This window comes from Leuresthes tenuis, unplaced genomic scaffold (assembly GCF_036924035.1).
Source record: "Leuresthes tenuis unplaced genomic scaffold, fLeuTen1.0.hap1 SCAF_6, whole genome shotgun sequence".
NCBI lineage: Eukaryota > Metazoa > Chordata > Actinopteri > Atheriniformes > Atherinopsidae > Leuresthes > Leuresthes tenuis.
In genome coordinates, this window is record NW_027325360.1 from 20,915,884 (window position 1) to 20,936,811 (window position 20,928).

A 20,928-nucleotide genomic window follows, 5' to 3' on the forward strand; every position below is an offset into this window, starting at 1 on the left:
AGTGTTTGTACACTCTGCAGTAAGAAAAAAGCAACAATAGATAAAGAGAAAAACACAGAGACACATGCTCTAGTGTACTGTTTGCATGCTTACTTTACTACTTACACACACGTGAAAGAGTGAACAGGGCTGTATTGTGTCCAGATAAATAACGAAAGGTGCAGCAAACACTGTCAAATTCCTGCATGAATTTTGATAAGACTATCAGTGTTGTCAACTTTAATTATATATAACTAATAACAATGATAGTTAATTAATAATAATCATAAGTAATATTTAGTGATTGGTGAAAACAATGCTACAACATTATAATTTCCCTTTGGAATGAATCAAATATATTTCATGCAGCTCCACCCACACCCACTTCTAATGGATAGGGAACAGGGGTTAAAGGGCAGGGAACATGACAAATGACTTGAACCTTCATACAGGTTGCAGCAAGATGGAGTTCAGTTTCAGAGCCACTTTTTGAGCTGTTACGGTTAAGAAATGTGCGTTTCTGTCAAGGAAAGGAGAGCTGTGTCCATTCTTGCAGCCCCTTACAGCACCAATGAGTTCCCATCAGTGTTAATGAGAGCTGGTGCTGATAAATACTCATGATTACTGCAAAGTCATCTCACATGGGACTGAATGCCTATTAAATTTATTTCCTTGTACTCAAAACTAAAATATTAGCAGGTGTTGGTGATTTTTATGTAGTGTAAAAAGTGCTATAAAAATTATTTAAATCATTCTTTGCTTTTTAACCTGCTTCATTTCTAATTTTCACAACAAAATGCTGCCATCAAGGTAATATCCTACAAGCTGCCCTTTAGCCTCAGTCTTGTTTTGGGAATGAAAAGGCATTGCTTCCTTTTTAAATAGGCACACCTACTTGTAGTTCAGCAAAGCACTGTTTTGGTTTTCAACACAGTTCAGAGGCAACGCACAGTGTACGTGGCAAACTGCTCGCCAGCCAAAGGACTGGCACTAATTCGGGCTTTGCTTTGTCATTGGATGGCCTTGACTGTGCAAAACAAGCTAAAGCCCGCTGATTCCCATTGATGGCCACTGATTACAGCCACGATGATGAGGGACTAAAGGGTTTGGCTTGGATCTTCGTGTGTGGGCAAAGTAACTGACTGCACTGAATAAATAGGACTGATTCACATCTGCCATAAGTGGGACAGTTATTTCTGTGTAAACAATAAAGTTACATAATGTGTAAGTTTGAGAGTGTTTGCACACACCTTAGATCATTACTGTATAATGTATATTTAGTGCTTTTAGTTTAAGGGGTTTGAAGCGTTATCCTTAGTCTAAAAAACAGCATGGCTAAATAAAATGTGAATGTCAACATATTTTCGCTCACATTAGCAAGGTGTTCAGAATGTTTAGTAGTGGTCAAGTTTCTGTTTCAAGAGCGGGAGACAGACAGGAAGCTGAGACAAATAAGGGCTCAACATCTTATCCGAAAATATGGGTGTGTGCAGTTTAGATCCTGAGGGCACCTGGCAACAGGTTATTAGTTTTTGTAGTGTAAGCAAAAGAAAAAAACTGAAACTGTGTGATTGTACACATAGCGACCCTCGGTCGCATCTCTGTGTGTATATATATATATATATTTTTTTTTTTTTCTCTTACTACACAATCTCTCTCAAATTTGTGCTCATGCATAAATGGGAATATATACATCATATTTGGTTGGTTACCTGAGCTGTTGGTTCGTCCACGGTAAATGTCGTCGTAGGCCTTCCACTGTTCAGTAACCTGATAGGCGTGGATGAACACAACTAACACTGCAACTAGACAGATGAGAGGCACTAGCACCGCTGTGCACAGAGCTGCATAGATGTTTGGGATAAAACACCTACAGGAGAAGATGGACAGAAAAGTCAGCAATTGGTTTGGCAGAAGTATATTGTTTTGAATGAAATACAATAGGCAAAAAAGAAAAGACGAGTGAGCGTGACAGAAGGGAAAATCATACAAAAACACATTGAGTAATGAGTGCGTCCGGCTCAGAGGAAAGCTCTGGAAAATGGAAACGTATTGCATGCTTTTAATGCACTTAATTTAGCTCTAAGACTTTGTTTCTGCAGGTTTTACAAATAGGATCTACTCGCTGAGACCTCTGAGCCTGCCTAAGACCCACAGGATTTTTGCTCAACTGAAGCAAAATACACACGTTCCTAACTCTGAGTCTCACCCTGTTCTGAACAACCAGTTCACTCTTCATAATATCCAAGGCCAAAAACTGAGTGAAACATCTTCTTCTCTGGGAAATTAAACATGTCTATACAAACAGAAGCTACAAAACAACGAGCAAAACACTCATGTGACTTTGTCTTTTTCAAAACAAGGTCAGGCTTGGTTTGGTGGGAGCATCGTGTGGAGATAGGACACCCGCAGGTTTGAGCAGCAGTTGTAAAATAATTAGATATATGCTCGTCAAAACATAAAGAGGTATGCCAAATAAAGCCTTGCATCATCCCGCCAAGAGGGCAAGATGATGACATTGATATCCCTGCAATATGGACATTTGTGCTGGTGTGACCTCGTGAAGGGATGAGAGCCTACAGTACAGAAAATCTCACAAGAAAGAGAAATCCCAGGGATTCCTTAGGAGGATGAAGAAAACATTACCCAGGGGCCTACTTCTGCGACTCTGCAATCTGGCAGGGAAGACATAAAGTGAGCAGAGCCTTTTATGGTGGATTTGTAAAGATTCACAGGCCCAAACACAGTGTTTGTTCTATTTCTTTTCTATATAGGCAGTTAAGTCATGGATCGCTAAAGCTCCGGTCCTTTAGTAAAGAGCACCCAATTTAAAGTTAATGAAATAAATTAACTGAGTATAAAGGGGAAAATGCAGTGGGAGACTTTCTAAAAAAAGTTATGTGATTCGACTATAAAACCAGATAGAGCAAACTTACATCATAGATCGATAGTGTCAAGACAAATAATAACATCAGTGTATCGAAGTAACACAATTTACCATTTCAGACTTAAAATTAGAGTCAATAAAACAAACACTTTCAAATTAATATAAGATTTACTTCTTTAGCAAATGCCAACTGGGTCAAATTTTCAAATCACTTGAGCTGATCAGGCAGGTGCTCATAGGTAATGCAATACTTGAGGGAAGACTAAATTCTGTAATTCTGCACCTGTTTTAGTGAAGGATGCATTATCATGAGCACGTTCCACAGTAAAGACTAAATGAGGTCCAGTCACACAAAACACTAACAGGAACTTTTATCCACAGAATGACCCCCCAGCTGAATCAGGAAAATGTCATGCTGCATTGCAGTCAGGTATGCCAAGCACAAAATCAGAAGACAAAGTATAATCAAGGCAAAAAGAGGAAGAAAAACTGGACAATTTGCATGATTTGTTGATTTCTTACACTACTCTGCTTTTACATATCTATTGTCCACTAACTGCTTTTTTTAGGCCTAGCAACGATCACTCCAAAACAAAAAGTGTTTTCACTTACAATTAACAATTGCTCACACTCTCAGATACAATTTCAACTAAAATGTCTTCTGACGTAAGGTCTGAGATTGACCTTTTTTTGCACGCAGGCAGGGTGAAACTGAGACGAGTGAAGTGGTGAGAAAACAAGAGGAAACCTGTTTACTCTGATGAGGAGAAATAGAGAGGGGGTGAATGAATTCAAAGGCTGCCTCACTCCCTTGCAGAGGAGGGCAGGCTCTCTGGGAAACTGAATACTCTTCTGTGTCCTTAACTCTCTCATGTGTATGGTCACTGTCTCACTGTCTCACACCCTCCCACCCACAGGAAACACGCATACTCAGTTGATCCCAAGGATAACAGCCACACCTAAGACCACAGACTAATTTAAGATGTGATTTGAGGGTTAAACTTCATCAGTGTTTGGCTTTGTGACCATTGCACACACTTGTTCACACATTAAAAAAAGGAAAAATGCACACAGAGATTAACACACAAGTACACACAAAATAATAGACACACCTGTCTAAGGATCATTGTGCAGCTTTTTATGAAATGATTTCACTTGTTTTGTTGGAGGCACTATATATAGATGGAAAACGGTTTCTAAAAGACTCCACCTGCAAGGTAAAGACTCAGGTTTCTGTGTGGGGCCATGCATAGAAACACTGACACTCCTTCACTAATTCATTCAGTTGATTGGACAAGCTACCTCCTCATATGATGTCACTGGCTCAGGTGTTTTCTTTTTGCTCTCATCTGAAGTGGAATGTCCCTAAGCTTAAAAAATAATCTGCAGTCACTACAAGTGAGTCAGACCAGTTTTGAAAACACACTTGGGAGTGTTATTATTAGACAAAAAAAGAAAGTTTAGAGAAGGTATGGACTAATTCCAAGTTCCTGTCCTTGGTTTAAAAAAAATGTCCAATTCTGCATGCATTTATATACATTTTCAACTCACACATCTCCTTGCACAAGTCCATACACAGCATGTATGGTCCATCCAAAGCCGCCAAGTAAAACGATGACCAAAACGATGATGACCAGGGCAGGAAGGCCCCAGCCTAAGAGAAAGTAGAGCAGGTATCGACGTTCTGTGTGTTCGTCATTCATGACCAGCACTTGCCAGAAGTTCACAGCCTGAGGAAACAGTTTGAGAAAACAACTAATTAATGACTGAAATGGGAACAGAATAAACTAACTAACTAAAAAGATTCCTTTAAACATATTTCTCCTCTATAATATAAGGGATAAGAGGACTTTTAACTGAGGACATTTGGTCTTCACAGTGAAGAACTAAAACACTCTTACATCATTATCCAAAATAGTTGTGTTTGCTTTGTTATCTATAAGGCTTTTATAGTCTCGTCTATCTGATACACTAAGCCGTTCATTGTTACATAAGTGGCTTTTCTGAACACCTGTTGATTGTAACACAGACACAATGTCTAATCCTTGTGTAAAGACTTCAACAGCCACTGCGCTGGAGACAGAAAGGGCAAAGAGCAGTGGTTATTTTCAAAACTGAAGGCACAAGTAGAAAAGGCATCTCAGATTCTCTTTGGTGAGTGGGTTACAAACTGGAAACCTTTATTCCATCTCTTTTTTTCTTTCTTCTTTTTTAACTCTAGGAGGAAAAAACTTGATTAAAACCGAATACAGTTTGAAAAGAAAAAGAAAAAGAAAAAAAAGAAAAAAGATTGAGACATCACCACAAAGCAATTCAAACTTATACAATAGGCTGATGGCTACACTATAATAACAGCTGTTAATATTTTATATCCATCTGTTTAGAAACACTCAGGCAGGACATTTGAACAGAGGACAATGTGATGCAACAAATGACAGCAAGGTAACGGATGCTGACCTCTTCCTCAAATAACTCACTATAACCATATTGTATAACCACCGACCCAACAGAACCCACTGCATAAACATCCAAAAATACAAACAAAACAAATACAAACAAAAACAGATACTTTCTAAGCATGACTGGCAGGTTCCAGGTGTGTGACTACGCTGCACTGAGACAACACAATGAAGTATGTCAGAGTCAGTAGCTGTTGGCTCATTGGCTGTGAGCAGAGTGGAGAGATGACAGGTAACTTTGTGCTGAGCTGTTGTCTCTGCAGTGGCTGCATCCATCATTTACTGTTGATACACAGCATTCTGTTGCCAGGCAAAATGGCTGGGATCTAGATTAGCAGGCCTGCTGACTAAGATGACTTGATGTTTGGTTGTACCTTTGTATTATTGCTATGCTAAAAGTATTTTCCTATATTTGGTCAGCTTCTAGTGGTATGTGGCCCACCAGAGATTGTTGGCTTTGGTTCTCCACATTTTGAGTCAGCAGTCTTGTGTTACCATGATCAAATGAGAGTAAATTTCCAAGCGGCTTGCAATGACCAGGGACTGTCTACCCTCTTCAGATTAACATGAAATAAACTGCTAATGATTTGGCATCGTCAGGGATCCTTTTTTTCTTTGTAACAGTTGTTATATTAGCTGTCACAACAACATATGTGTAAGGTCAAAACTACTCTTAAGCAGGTTTGTCCTTGTAAACAAGATTAGATGAGTGGCATTACTTTCAGGAAGTAACAGGAACAGCCCAACCATGGCTATGTTGTCCATGTGATTGATGCAGTAGCTGAAAGATCTTTTCAGCCAGTGGCTCAGAGGAAGAGATCCTCTCTTATATTATATCCTCCAAAATAGCCCCATAGCTGGTGTGAAGCCAGTCCAAGTGGATGCTGCCCTTTCTTTATTAGCTTTAAAAGGACAGAGATCATTAATTGAACTGTGCTATTGACCAGTAGGTTAATTGAAAAGTCCATTATGCATGTTTTAAATAAAACTTTTACTTTTCTATTCAAACACAACTCCAGGTCCTCTGTCTGCTGATAGTAACTCTGAAAAACTGTATCAATGCTAAGATCATCGACACAGCAAATAAATACCACATATACAAGTAATGATCTATTGATTTTTATCATCATCCTCAGAGCTGCAGCAATTTCATGCTAGATCTTCTGCAAAGTCAGTAAGACTTTATAGTACTCTAAGAGGCACGTTCATGATTCATGGTATCATGTACTTCTTGTCATTGTTCATGAGTCTCTTGTTGGAATATGATTTATGTTTCCTTTTTTGTTCATGTGTGGTGCACAGGGCAATTTTAAATTCAATTCAATTTAATTTTATTTACAAATCGCCAAATTACAACAAATGTCAGCTCAAGGCAGAAGAAAAGTGAAATATATAACCAATAAAAATTATTTTCAATAGTTGGCCACTTTTTGCAAGCAGTCTTGTATAGTTTTGGCAGCCTTATGTAGAAGGTTGTTACCTTAAATGTGAGCCATCTAGTAAAATTCCTCATAAATATAAATAATGGATCCTTTATGCAATATATAGAGAACAGGCCCCTGCTTATACCTGATGACACTTGCTCCTTTTCGGAGAATCATTTTTACTGGAATCGTACACTCTGAAACTATGCTTTGTGGATTATTTCTATATCATTTGCGAGGGAGACAAACAACATAAAAAGTGTTTAATGCTATTGGAGGCAAATACTTTTTTTTTTTTGTAATTCTTGGGGACGTTCACATTAAAGTCAGTCTAACCACCTGTATGGTCATTGGTGACCTCCTGTCCTTCAACTAATACAATCAAATACATTTGCCTGTAATATAATTCTGGCATGTTGTCTACCAACAAAGCTGTAAAACTGGTATCCTAGCTGATCATTTGAGTTTCAAACAACTAGCTTAGTAGGACAGCAATAATACTTCTCTTGACAGCTGAAATACCTGCATCGTCAGGTAACACTATATACAATAAAGTACGCTGAGGTTGTTTCTTGGAGCCTCTGCAATCAAGAAGTAGCTTATCTCCACTGAGATTGAATTACTGGCAGTAAGCCAGGGTATATTCCCCAACCAATTATTTGAGATGCCCATCTTCACATACACACATGCTGCTGTTATTGATTCAAGTCTTCCTTTTGGTCTGAGATGGGCTGCTGGCGCCTGCTCATTTCAGCCACTCATCTGAAAGCAGCTACCTGATAGGAGGGAAAAATTGGCGGTGAAACATCACTAGGGTCGATAAACGTTGTAGAGACCTGAATGGTTTCAGTGCCACACATCTATTAAAGCTAGAGTGGCAGCAGAATATTCCTTGTCAGCTAGTACCGCTGCTGACATTCAAAAAATTAGATGCTTTTAGTTTGGGGTGCTGAAAAACAGGTGCAATTTGACTGAGTGAATGAGAAAGTACAGGCATGAATAAGACCATAAAATCCAAAGTGATTGTTTTCATCATACTACATCCCCTCCGTTGAACTCTGTGTGGGTTGAAACATTGTTTATATTCCCTCCACTAAATCTAATCAGCTCTGCTGCCAGACTAACTGCAGCTATGTGTGTCTAAAATCAGTTTGTACGTCACTACTCATCTCAAACACTTCTTAAGCCACATGAAAGCTCTCAGCCCAAGCATTTATGGTTTAAGACACCACAGAAGTCATAGTCAGTAAACAACCTGACAGAAAAAAGCATTTAATCCATTCAGCACGTAGACCACAGCTTGGTCCCCTTTAGCTTATTCAGGAGCTGATCTTATAATGCTCCGCAAATCACATAATATGAGCTAAAAGAGATTGTGTTTGATACATAAATACTGATTAGGTTCACTTACATATGTAATGTGTAATAAACTTTTGTTAAACGATCAAAACAAGGAAAATAGCTGTCATTTCTGCAAGAGTAGAGCAACAGGAGAAAATATAGGATGATGAGGAAGTTTGTATTTCGGTGGTTCAACACATGGTGGTTGATGGGATTTCAGGAACATAACTAGCTCACAAGATGATTTTGGTTTCCCACTGTCTATCAAATCTGTTCATTCGGGATATGTCTTAAAAATCCTATCTCTCCTTGCAATTGTTAGAAAGGATAAGCTGAGTTAAATGACCTATCCCTTGAGCAGTGATACTAGCAAAGTACTACAGCCAATGTTTACGACATTCCTAACCTCATAAGTCATCTCTAGTCTTTCTGAAGGACTAAACTGGCTCAGGCAAGATTTACAGAGCTAACTTAAAGCTGTGGGGCACAGATGTAATGCATGTTTAAAACAGAAAACAATGAGTCATATATCCTTGTGTTGGATGAGAAATCAAAATCGTTTTTGATATTGGGGCAATACAATAAAAATATGAAACAATGAAACAAATATCCATCAAAACCAAAAATGCTGATGAACACACCTGTTGGTTAATACAGAAAACAGCACTGATTACACACCAGGAAGAATTAAATGGTCTAAGTAGACTTCAGACAGTCTTGCACTATTATATAGAAGAGGCAGTTAAGCAGCCTTACTCTTGTATCTTTTTCCAGGCTAAGAAGTAGAAATTTATTGATAAGTCAGAACAGAATCATCCAACTTAAACTTTCACATGATGGCAATAAGGCAACAATTACACAAAACCAGTTTTTCTTGCTGCCACCTACCCCAAATTAAATCAAAGGACAAAAATAATTTCTATGTCCCTATCCGTTATGCTGGTATAATGTGACAAGAAGCTTTAGGTATGTTGTCTAAATGAACTATTAGTATGCAGTATTTCTTATTAACCCGGTATTACCTGTATGAGCATCCAAACAAACTGACTGAGATGGAAATAGTGGAAGAAAAGCGCCAGAGCAGCACAGCTGTCCTCTGAGAACATCCGGCCACGAAAAGCTGACACCAGAAAGCAAATCTGTGGAGCAAAGACAGAAAAGACACATTTTTACAAGAGAAAGCAGGATCAACCTAATCCTCACCCGCTCTACAGACCTGTTACATCATCCTTCCAGTGTAGGAGCAAAAGTAGAAACAACCTCAACAACACCAACAAATGTTTTCATGTTATCATGAAATAATTATTCATTAGTACAAAAAAGCACAAATAAATGCAATCATGTGGCATTATACAATTGCAGCAGAAAAAAAATGTTTGAAAATGTGTACGTGTGGGAGACCGAGAGAAGGCAAGAGAGAGATAACAGAAAGAGAGTTTTGTAGGCAGAAATACATCAGCGCCAAAACTCAGTTTGTAATATTGGAAGCAGGATTCTGTGGAAAACCCTTAAGAGCAGCAGACAATAATGCAGCTCTGCAGTCCATCTGAGAGCTTCATTCACTTTTGGTGGCATTGCAGTTTGGCAATTGTTATATAACCCACAGCCTGTTGGCTTGCTGCCAGCACCGTGGAACAGAAAGGAGGTGAATGGAAGACAGCGGGAGCAGGGGAGTGTATGGAGCGCTGATACCTTGGACTCAAATGTTCTCATTGTACACACTGTAGCTGACATAGCTTCAGGTGAAAAGGAAGGACTCTACAACAATGAAAATATTTCTTTCTTCAGTAGCAGCTTAGACTGCTTACAGTAAGGTGACACTAAGTGACATGCTGTTAAATTACACCTTAAACACTACCTGTTTGAACAGGGCTCTCTAAAAATAGCCACTCCTCTACCATCTTTTCTCTACAGTCTTTCCTTTAAAGCATACTCTCTTTCTTCTTCTCTTCCACTCTATTTCTTTCTCTTTCTGCTCAGTTATAAATGGTCACATTTTGTAAAGCATCCAGGAAAACCCAAAATGCCCAATCCTGGGTTTTCCAAGTCTTGCTAACCCCAGCATCATCCTGTTGAGGGGAAAAGTCAGGGACTTTCTTTCCATTTTCTTAAATTGAATAAATAAACATTTCTAATAATCATGAGTCAGTTTCCCATGCATGCTCCAAACCCTGCCTGGAGGATGTGAGATGTGAGTGGGAGGAGTAGCACAGGAAGGAAACTCTTGCTTTGACCTGTTCAGGTAGCCTATGGGAACAGAGATTATGCAATGAGGCTGTGTGTTTTTGGCAGTGTTAGTAAATTTGGCAGAAGGCACAGTATGACAAATCTATTCTTGGAAAAGAAAAATTTCCAAGTGAAAAATGCCAAGATTAATTGCAGAATATTTGACACAACCAAAAGTAAATATGAAGCACATATAACTGTACGTAGACTTTAACTCCAAACCTATCAGCTCAGCTCGTCCCATTTATTGATTATTCAGACTGATATAATCAGTTTCTGACCATGTCTAAAATCAAACACAGCAAATCTCAATATGGGGCAGCTTTGATAAATGTACTCACTCAAATTTACAATAACCTTCCGTGAAAAAAAATTCTTAACAGTCACAAGGAATTAACTTTCTGACATGTGGTGCCACAGAGAAATAGCAAAGACAAACAAGCCTCATAGAGTGGGGAAAAAAAGGGCAAAGGGCTGCAGAACATGCAGAGGCCTGAATGGACAGGTGGCCACTCTCCAGATGTGTACGAACCTGTGTGTTTCTGTCCTACACTCTATTTTGAGCAAGAAACTATATGGTTCAGGTCAGGGACAAAAACAAGGTTAATAGATAAACATAAAGCGATTTATTCTGGCAATGAAAACACGTAACAGGGGGGATTTTATCTAATAAGTGGCCATCTTGTTTTAAAGGTCCCAACGCAGCCACATAGAGATGTGCAGATACAAGTACTCCATAAAGAAAACTTGATCTAACTATTATTTTGTGTTTTTTACCTATTTCATAATGCTCTCTTGATATAGCTCAGCTGGCTAATACATTACCCTCACATGGCCATAATAGAAGAGGAGGACAGAAAACTAAACATAAAACTAAGACTTAGTAAAAAAAATTAGGAAGTTCATCCTCCTTGAATGTAATGATCAAACTAACTTAAAGTCATGAACAGGAAACCCTAACTTAGGGGTAGAAGACACAAAGCGATATTTGGGATGTTGGTGAGGGAGATTTGTGAAAGAGCAGACTGATCCTTTGGACAGCTGTAAATGACAGAGCACCTTACTACTGTACTCAGTACTGAAGTGAAAAAACTGTACGGATGGAGGGACAGACTTCCACCAATCACGCTATATCCCTTTGCTTGTCAGTGGTGCTGTTCCTATCACCTCATACTTGAGCTTTATTGAAGATACGACACAGGAAAAAGATTACTGCGATTCAAGCCATTGAGACAAAGCTCTCTATGTAGCAGGGCTTGAAGGGAAATGGATATGACCTTTATGGAGGAGTATTAGCTGAAGTTGCTAAGTAGGCACAAAGGGCATTGTGGCCATTGCGTGACCCACCGAAAAAATAACATAAATACATACACGTCAACAGTATCATATCAATGACCTGCCACAGGGACAGGTTTGTACAGTTTGAAGGTGACAGGTGTTGATGTAAAGTTTATAAGAGACATGGCTACTGCCCTATCCTTTGGCATTCTTTTATTTTCTGTAAACAGCAGGATTTGAGCTCTTTAGATTGTCACATTGCTACAGACTTATTCAAAGCAGAGACAGGAAAGTGGAACAGGGACAAAACACAATTGATGCAGTAAAAAGTTTATTTTGTGCTTTTTGTCAAAAGGGGAAATAACAAAGCTCACACATGTCAGCTTTGTCATTTATGCCTACTCACATATTGCTGTATTATACAAATATTAGCTGCCAGTATGAGTGAGATTTATACAGATAAGATAAGGGGTTATTAAAGTTAGGAACAGACACTATAAAAAGTCCTTTTTACAAGGAGCTACGCCCAAACTACTGGCATAGCTTCTTGGATAAGTCTCCAAATCATAAAACTTGTTTTGTGACACTGAAACAAACTCTTTTTAGTTTTTGTTGGTTCTTTTGTTCAAGACATATTGGTTGGGAATTATTTGACCTATTTGGACATCATTTAGCTTGAAATCTTATATGATATTCAGGTCTGAAACAAACTAAAGGGTTGTTTCTCAACCTGATCTCGACTTTGGTAAATGCTACAGAAACTGACAACGAGCAGTCACTGCGTGGAGAATCAAAGAAAACAAAAATACTTTGAAATGCAGAAGCAAAACATGAATCAAAGACATGCAGTACAAAGTTTTTCAAGGCATAACAGAGATGGGATAAACGCTATTACATCAAGTCCCTGAAGAGGTAACATAATAATTTGGTGCAGCTGCTTCATGCTGTTGCTGGCTGCAGCTCATCCTCCCAGTGAGTAGTGCAGCTGATCAATATGCCTGTGTGCTGATGCTGTACAAGTGTAGAAGTGTGGCTAAAAATAGAATGTGCCTGATGCATTACATCACTAAGGGAGTTGGGTCTTAGCGCTCTACCTGCCAGACTGTCCATCTAAAGTTGTCCAAAACCCTTATACTCATATCTTCTCTTGCCTCCCTCATCCCTTTATTTACCCCCCCCCCTCCATTCTTTGCTCCACCCGTCATCTCAGCTTACCCCTCCTCCTCTTTCTCCATCCTTTTCCTTCACCTCCCCCTTCTCCCTAACAGCTACCGGTCTGATCTAGCTGGCTCCAGCATCAGCCTGCACCCAGGGTGTTTCCTCTTATGCCTTTGTTCAGACAGATTAAGAAAAGAAACTGAAAAAAAAAGATATATATGAGGTTATCACTCCAGTCTTCATTCCTTCATTATCAGTCACCAATGCCCTGGCTCACTATGGAAAGCATAAAGTTCTCTCATCACATTCAACCACACCAGCTCTTCTTGTCTATAACTAACAAATTCAGAATATTTGAGCGTCCATACCAAAGAGTGTTTAAATACTGATAATTACATACAGTATTATTAGGATGGATTAGGACTGGAACGTCACAAGCAAAACAGAATCACACATACGCGTTTCTGTATGTGCACACATCATCATTCTCCTCATGTGCCACAGCCTCACAGCTCATACATGTAAAGCACAGGCTATCCAGATGCAAGAAGAAGGTCACAAGGAGGAGGCTGATTGCTGGGTTAGTAGGCCAGTGTTTGTAGACAAAGAGGAGAGGTAACTGATGTTACTTAACATATACTGTCTCTAGACATAGAAGGTTATCAAATAGAAATAGTTTAAAACATAAAGGCCTATGTTGCATCACCAACAGAGTGATTCAGTCTTACTGGGTACAAGTGTCAAATGTCAAATGTTCATGCATGCTTTAAAGAAGGCAGTGATATATAATAATGCATAAAAGGTTTTATTTTCAATATTTGAGATTCACAACAATCAAGCAGTGAAATAAGAAGGTACATAAAATGTTTTCCTGTTGTGATTTGATGCTCCAGTCTAGTTACATAAGGTCAGACTGCAGACATAAAGTTCACAGGTGTTATGTGTTGAATCTTTGGTTGAAGCATATATGCTGAGCAAGCTGTTGGCAAATAAACACCCACCCACTTCTGCTCTGTTTCACATCCAAACAATCCCAACACACCATCTACATGCACTTACGTGAATACACACGACAGTATTGCAATAGTGTGTCTATGTGCTGGTGTGTAGCTATGTGCTTGTGTGTGATATCAAGAGCTTTCACCTCTATTCTGGGAATACCTGATATATTTGCAGAGTAAATGGTAGACTGACAGGGTTTTAGTGTGATCTCGTGTAAAGAACTGTCATCACTTTGAAGAGTAAGAGATGGCTAAAATAAGCTCAGACAGTGTCAACAAGTTAACAGTGTCTTTAGTGTCATTATTATCTAAGTCTATAAAACTGGTTAATCATTTAACGTTCCAGGCTTGTTTTGATTTATCGTGAGCCTATTTCTGAGAGAGAAGTTAGACAGAGACAATCCAAATGCTATTTTTTGTTGTTGCTGCATCCCCGGCCACTGCTCATAACACACTCATATAGAGACCAGTGTTAACGCTAACTCCTCCATACAATCTAAGCAATGCCACCCACATGAAGCACATTTAGCTGCATTCCAGCAGGCCTGCTCTTTTTCTCATTCAGACATTAGAGGCGCATAAATGCTGCTTTTCATCACAACAGGGCTACTTTCAAGATGCCTCTTGAATTTCCTTCCTCAACATCTGGTGTGAAGCAGTCAGGGGACCAAACAGAGAACTCTTTGCAAGCCACGAGACACGCACATGGATCCATGTACATCTGCACAGCTATAAAAACAAAGTACCCAGCTGTTCAAGGTCAGCTCCCTGAACACACACACTCAGTGGGTCTGCTTTGCTCTAAGACAAACCACTGTGTGTGCATGTGTGCTTCTGCTGAGGAGCAGTTGCTTTATTCGAATCTGGAAAAGAATATTACATTTTGCATTGCAGAACAGCAGGGGAATATATATCTGCACAGTTGTGCAACATATTCACAATCAGTGACACACAAAAGAGGGACAGGGGAGGTCAATATGTTTTGTAATTGTTGATAATATATGCAAGAGCATGCTTTTATCATTATGACAGTGCCATGTGAGTTACATCACAGCTGAGACCAAGAACAGTGAAGATATACAAGCATGCAGATTGTATTTTTTTACTGAGATTTTGCTCCTTTTTCTTTATCATTCTGTGATGGTTCAACTATCATCAGGAGGATTTTACTAGTGCACATCTGATAACTAAGCTAACACAAACCAAACATCTAGCAACATCTATCAAACAAGCCATTGATTCAAGAGAGATCCTGTGTCTATCAATGGAAAGCTATAAAGCCAGTAAACTCTGCAATAGTCCCTCACTGTAAGATTCAGGCCTAATTAGTGCCAGAACTGAAATGTCATACACTTCATAACATCTTGGCAGGGCCTTTTTTTAAATCTTCTTTGGTAAACTAAGACTAGATTAACAAGATGATTGAAAAACGTTGACTTTAGCATAGTTGTAATCTAATTTCTGTCTTTTTTGCATCGGGCTATTAAGATTAATTTGTCATAGATGCTGTCCTGAATGATTGTTCAGATTTTGTCTGCTAATGAGTAAGTTGTACACATTCAAGCTTCACAGGTAGATTCATTCAAAGAATAAGAGCTGGAGGGTTTGACTCAGCCAACCGTTTTTTGTGGAGTAATTTCTAAGTGTGCTCCATAGGTTTAGTCATAAAAAGAAGCAACTCTCAGGGTAGTCATTGATCAGGCACTTCATTCACAGCTGCTGCTGAACTTGACTCTGGCCATAGAGCTACAGTGACCCCTACAGGCTATTCTGATTAACAGATGGAGGTTGCAACAACATCAGTGTGTGCAATGCATGTGTAAAAGAAGGAAAGAGTTAAAGTGAAGACATAAAAGGCCATTGTATGTGTATGTATGTAATGTTTGTGCATTTTCATATGAATGTACTGGAATGCTTATGTCTGTGTTCATGTTCATGTCTTTTCGTTGTGTTTCACAATTTTCTTTGCTTAAAATGTGTTTTTAAGCACTTGCCAACAGAGTTACAGCTGCTCCAGTCAACTTGTCAAACTCCAAATATCTAGTCCTGCTCAGGAAAATATTGTGCTTCAAAAAAAGGAGCTAAAAACAACCTCTAAAGTAGGTTGAACAAAAGAACTAATTATAAATACATATCTCTTAGATTACACTGCATGTCATTTCCTTCTTCCATTCAGCACTTCCTGAGTCACTCGGGAAGTTGGGCAGCTCTCAACTTCTATTTGAGGCTGTTCAGTGAGCATCATAGACATGCACAAAAACACACAGAGCAACACACGTATTGTCACTCTGTCTTTTGCTGTGCTATTGTAGAATTGACAGATGGCTTTAAAAAAGTTTCCATCTGGGTCCTCATGAGCTCAAGCTAATATGCAGTCAGTTTTAACAGTGAAACTATGTGAAACCAGATTAATGTGGAAATTCTGTATCAAATGTTACAACAACTGGGAAACATACCATTGACCTAACCGAGAAAATTGCTGCAAACATCAAGAGATAATGGCAACACCATTGACCTAAAAAGTTTCAGGGTACACCCTTTTCTAAACCTCTAAAGTTCAGTCAACTTTACACACGAAGCTCTGCCAAGACAAACTGTGAAACTCCAAAAATAGAAAAGGATACTAAGAACTTTGTGAGTGTCCCACATTCATTCACAACGTTAACAGCCCTGGTTGAACAATTTCCCAATGATGAACTTAATGACTCCACAAAATCATGTGAAAGGTGCCAGCTCAATATAATAAATCAGGAGTTAAATACAAAGTGATTGTCAACAGGAGATAGTTTACATCTGTGGAATATGAAGTTTTTTCATTCTTAGATTTGTGAGGTGTGACACAAACTTAGGCTAAAATCTAATTGAAAAAAATCTTTTGCTGAGTATCCAAATTAATATGTACTTAATGTCATAAGCATATGGAGTTTGTATGATTTGTAGTTTAATCAGGAAAATTAAGACATAAGGTATAGCTATTACTTTATATGGTTAAGCTTTATCTTTTATCAGCTGATGGAGATTGGGTGCTGTAATCTCCTGCTTTTTCAAAAACGAGAGGAAAGTTTGTGCATTTCAAGGGTCACCAGCTGTTAGGACAACATGCATTTTGGAGAGATGAATGTGTAACTTCCAGAGTCCAGAAAGGTCAGAGTCTGCTGCAGCACAGCGGATGTTTGGAAGACCAATACCATTAATCCAACTTACATTACACTCATGAATATTGAAAGATCAGCTCGAGACCTGACGACAGACATTCAAACATGACTACTTTAAAATCATGCACAGTGCTACTTATCACAACATAATGCATCATGAGCATGCATATGCTGGCCTCTACATAACGTAAGCCTCAGCTTAGAGCCCCTGCCAACGCCTTCTTTTTATACAGCCTTCAGACAAAAGCCATCAACAATGCCATGAGAAGTTTGCTGACAATGTTTGCCACAAAAAAGAGAGCTTGATGCTCCATTTACAGTAAATAACCAACAAAGCAGTGCATAGACTACACATGCACCATGAAATCTCAACCACGTGTGTCATCTCTAACTAACCAAGTGCTGACGAGAACGCGGTCAGTTAGTGGCGCTGAATAACCTTTCAAAAAATGAATAAATACGATAGATTAATAAATAAAAACAGGGAAGAAATGACTCAACTGCATATTCTGCAACCAGCTTATGAAAAGGCAAAATATACTGCCAGTGGTCAAACTGATGAGTCACACCAGGTGAACGCAGCCACCTTCACAGAGAAGGTGAACCAGAGACAGAGTTAAATAGTCTTTTGCTCTTGATGTCCGCTCAGGCTGACATCGACCTGAGAGATGAAGGACACAGATAATAAGTGGGACATTACTCCTAATTACAGAAAATAAATCTTGAGTGAGAGTAAAAAAAGAAAAAGTCAGGAGAAAACAGGAAATGTACAAGAAGGAGCAAGAAATTACCTATTTGTCAGTAAAGTTTAGACTCACTTTTCAGTTGCAATTAAGCGAGGTCACAGTGATGAGTGAGTGTACACAAGGAAGATGGTGTTGACTTTAACAGAGATGGATCAGACTATGAGGAGAGGACTCAGGGCAACACTTGGCACAAGGTGTGGGACAAGCAAGTAGAGTGTAATGTGAGTCTCCCAAGAGACTTCACCACTCCACTGTCTTGTCCACACACACACACACACGCACACCCCCACACACACAAACACACACACACACACAAAAATGCAGTAACACAGGCCTGGACAGCTGATACTTTAGACCCCTCCATCCCCTGTCTGCTAATAGCTCAGGCTGACAGACAGTAAGGAGCTTAGAATTGCATTAAAATCTTATTAAGGACATACTGTTTTCTATTGTGTGGCTGTTTACTTCAAAAAAGGAGAAGAAAAAAAAATCTATCAAAAAAATTTCTAAAGCAGTAAGTAAAGTGATCTTTCAGCTGAGAGTGGAAAAAGAGGGAATAAAATACACAATGTTTTCTTCTCATCCTTTCCTTCATTTTGCTTTAAAAATCTTTTGGGCATGAGCACAGACTGTGATAAGCTATGCATGTTCTCTGACGTCAGCCGGAGAACCCAGACACATACTTACTCTGTGTTTATTGACTTAATGTTTGATTGGTTATGATGGGAACCTATAAACATCCACAGGAAAAGCAGTCACTTACTTCACGTAGGAAGGCTTGTGTTGATCCTGAGCTCTATACAAGTATGGTAAGGTCATGGATTGCACAATTCATAAACCCCCTTTGTTGGAGAGTTGAGAAACCCTTCTAGACACACAGCAACTTTTCGTAATCCCAAGAGCAATGAGAAAGCTTCTGTATTCTGTTCAGAAACAGGAAGTGACGCTAGTGGATGTTGCATGAGAGGGAAAACAGATTCCTGCACACATAAAGTGCAATCTTTATGTGTGTGGGAAAGCAGACTTCTGAATGCTGGATTCAGTCCCAGAAATAACAGGAAATCCTTTATTACCAGAACTATAACTTACCTAAACACATCCCAGATACTGGCAAAAGCACTGAGACCACTGGGGCAAACATTCACCGTTTGAGTGGCGAGTGGGACGTGAAGGTCTGTTTAACTACAATGGATGAGAATTTAAATTGTGTTTTGTTCGCAATAGTATTGGGGAATTAATTTTCCTTTCCCATATCAACACTTGGAAACATGTGTATGTGCACACACACTTTTTGTTTAAAGCTTAAGAAGGAGCTACAGACAGAGAATGAAGAGCAGAGTTGCAGAAATCTAAAGTACAAGAAAAGCAATTATTTCTGTGAATGTTAAAGCCTCTCAATCTATTCTAGTTTTCTAGACAACCAGAATGAAATTATGAGGCAGTATGGGTATTTGTTGGGATTACACGTCAATACATGCATGTACATTTGCACATTGAAAGATTGCGAGTTACTTACTGAATTTGATGTTAGATTACATGAAATATCCATCTGGCCTGAGATGACTTGACACACACATCTATCTCACGATATATATATCTTCCACTCTCTCAATATATATATATATATTTATATATATGTGTGTGTATATATATATGTAACTTTCTATATGTATTACATATAAAATTGAGCTCTTCTATTTTTACATTCTTTAAATGACCAAACATAGAAATATGACTAATACTTAGCAGTACTTTGTTTAATTCAATCCACTCTGCTGGACTGCTGAGGGGAAGACAAGACTGCTTTCAAAAGTTGTCACTGCCCAACCTCTTATGTCAGAAAGATGTGCACACTCTGGCACATAAAAACCCCCACAATCAGTCAGCATGAGTCCAAGCTTCCTGGAGGTGGTAGATAGGACAAATCTTTATTATCTCCTAGCAGGAGGTCTGACGCATTTATCATTGTCGGGGGCAGCCCTCATCTCTCTATATATCTATATATCTATATATCTATATATCTATATATCGACAGAGAGCAGTTTCAACCTTTTTGACCCCCGGCACCATCAACAAGATTCTTTTTTTTGTTTGTTTGTTTTTGACTTCAACAAAACTCTCAGTCTGGGATATTGTTATGCTTATCTTAAATAATTTACTTTACTGAAACATTGAGAAAATGTCTAACACACTGGAATCTGAGCCTTATTTGTCATTGAAAAAAGCCCCGAAAGATGACTAAAAAGGAAATATAACATAGATATCTCTAGTTGGATCTCTAGTTTCATGTGAAACTAGAGATCCATTCTCGTAGTTTATGGGAATTTGTTGTGCACTTTCTGCTCCTTCTAAGTCATTAATCTGACTTTGCTGAATAAAGGCTTGTTGATATGGCAGTAGATACATAATTAATAGTTTCCCAGTTTCCTGGTTATACTTCCTGTATAAGTTCCTGTTAAAACTTAAGTTGGGATCATAATTTGTTTGTTTGTTTGTTCTTACCTTTGCCAAAGTTTTCTAACAGTTAAGCTGTTATTAACTGTTGACTATAATTGTGATGTGTGGAAAAAAAGTACATGCATTTTATTTGGGAAATAACCTTCTCAGTGTTACAGGTCTTTCTAATATTTGTTCCATTTCTGTGCAGTTAGCTCACTCATCCTTCTCTCTTGCTTGTTCTCTCTGTTGCCTTTCATTTTGTGGTTATGTAAACATGGGTCAACCTGTGTTGCCCTTCGCTCTGTGACATTTCTTAACTACATATTAGAGCAGTTAAAATGATGGCAGTCAGAACATAGGGACAGCGATATTACTAAAAAACTAGAAACATTGAACCAGAAGCCTTCCCTTGTAATTTTTTTTTCGCCTGCTTCACTTCTTACGCTCTCACAGAGAGGCAAGATATTATTCTAGTTCTCTCCGGTTGACTGTAGCTGTTGCAAAGCAAAATTAATCACACTGGCACCTTTAATTTTCTCGGCACAGAAGGCAGAGTCAGTGACTAATTACAGCCACCACATATGGAGAGCCCTCTCTGTAAGGGGGGGCCCTGGAGCAGAATCTGATAGTTAGAGCCAGTGGTGAAGAATGAGCAAGGCTGAGATAAAGTTCACTATTTATCACAAATTACCTCTCTACCATTAAAAATGTAGGACCCTTTGCCTTCTTCAATTTCAAACAGTCAATGAATAACAATCTTCTAAAGACATACTATTTTGACTGGCTGGTGTGGCTGCATTTACAGCTTCAGGTTTAGCAAGATGTGGATTCAGAC

The 20,928-nt window shown here is 38.8% G+C and overlaps 1 protein-coding gene across 1 annotated transcript in view; it reads right to left on the bottom strand.

The window, feature by feature from the left end:
* adgrv1 (adhesion G protein-coupled receptor V1) overlaps positions 1 to 20,928 on the bottom strand; it is an 87,708-nt gene that overhangs the window by 14,468 nt on the left and 52,312 nt on the right. The window contains exons 88-90 of the mRNA XM_072388146.1: positions 9,113 to 9,229; positions 4,418 to 4,596; positions 1,692 to 1,849 (exon numbers count right to left, since the gene is read on the bottom strand). Of these exons, the coding sequence (XP_072244247.1) occupies positions 1,692 to 1,849; positions 4,418 to 4,596; positions 9,113 to 9,229 (454 nt within the window). The remainder of the gene's footprint in view (positions 1 to 1,691; positions 1,850 to 4,417; positions 4,597 to 9,112; positions 9,230 to 20,928) is intronic.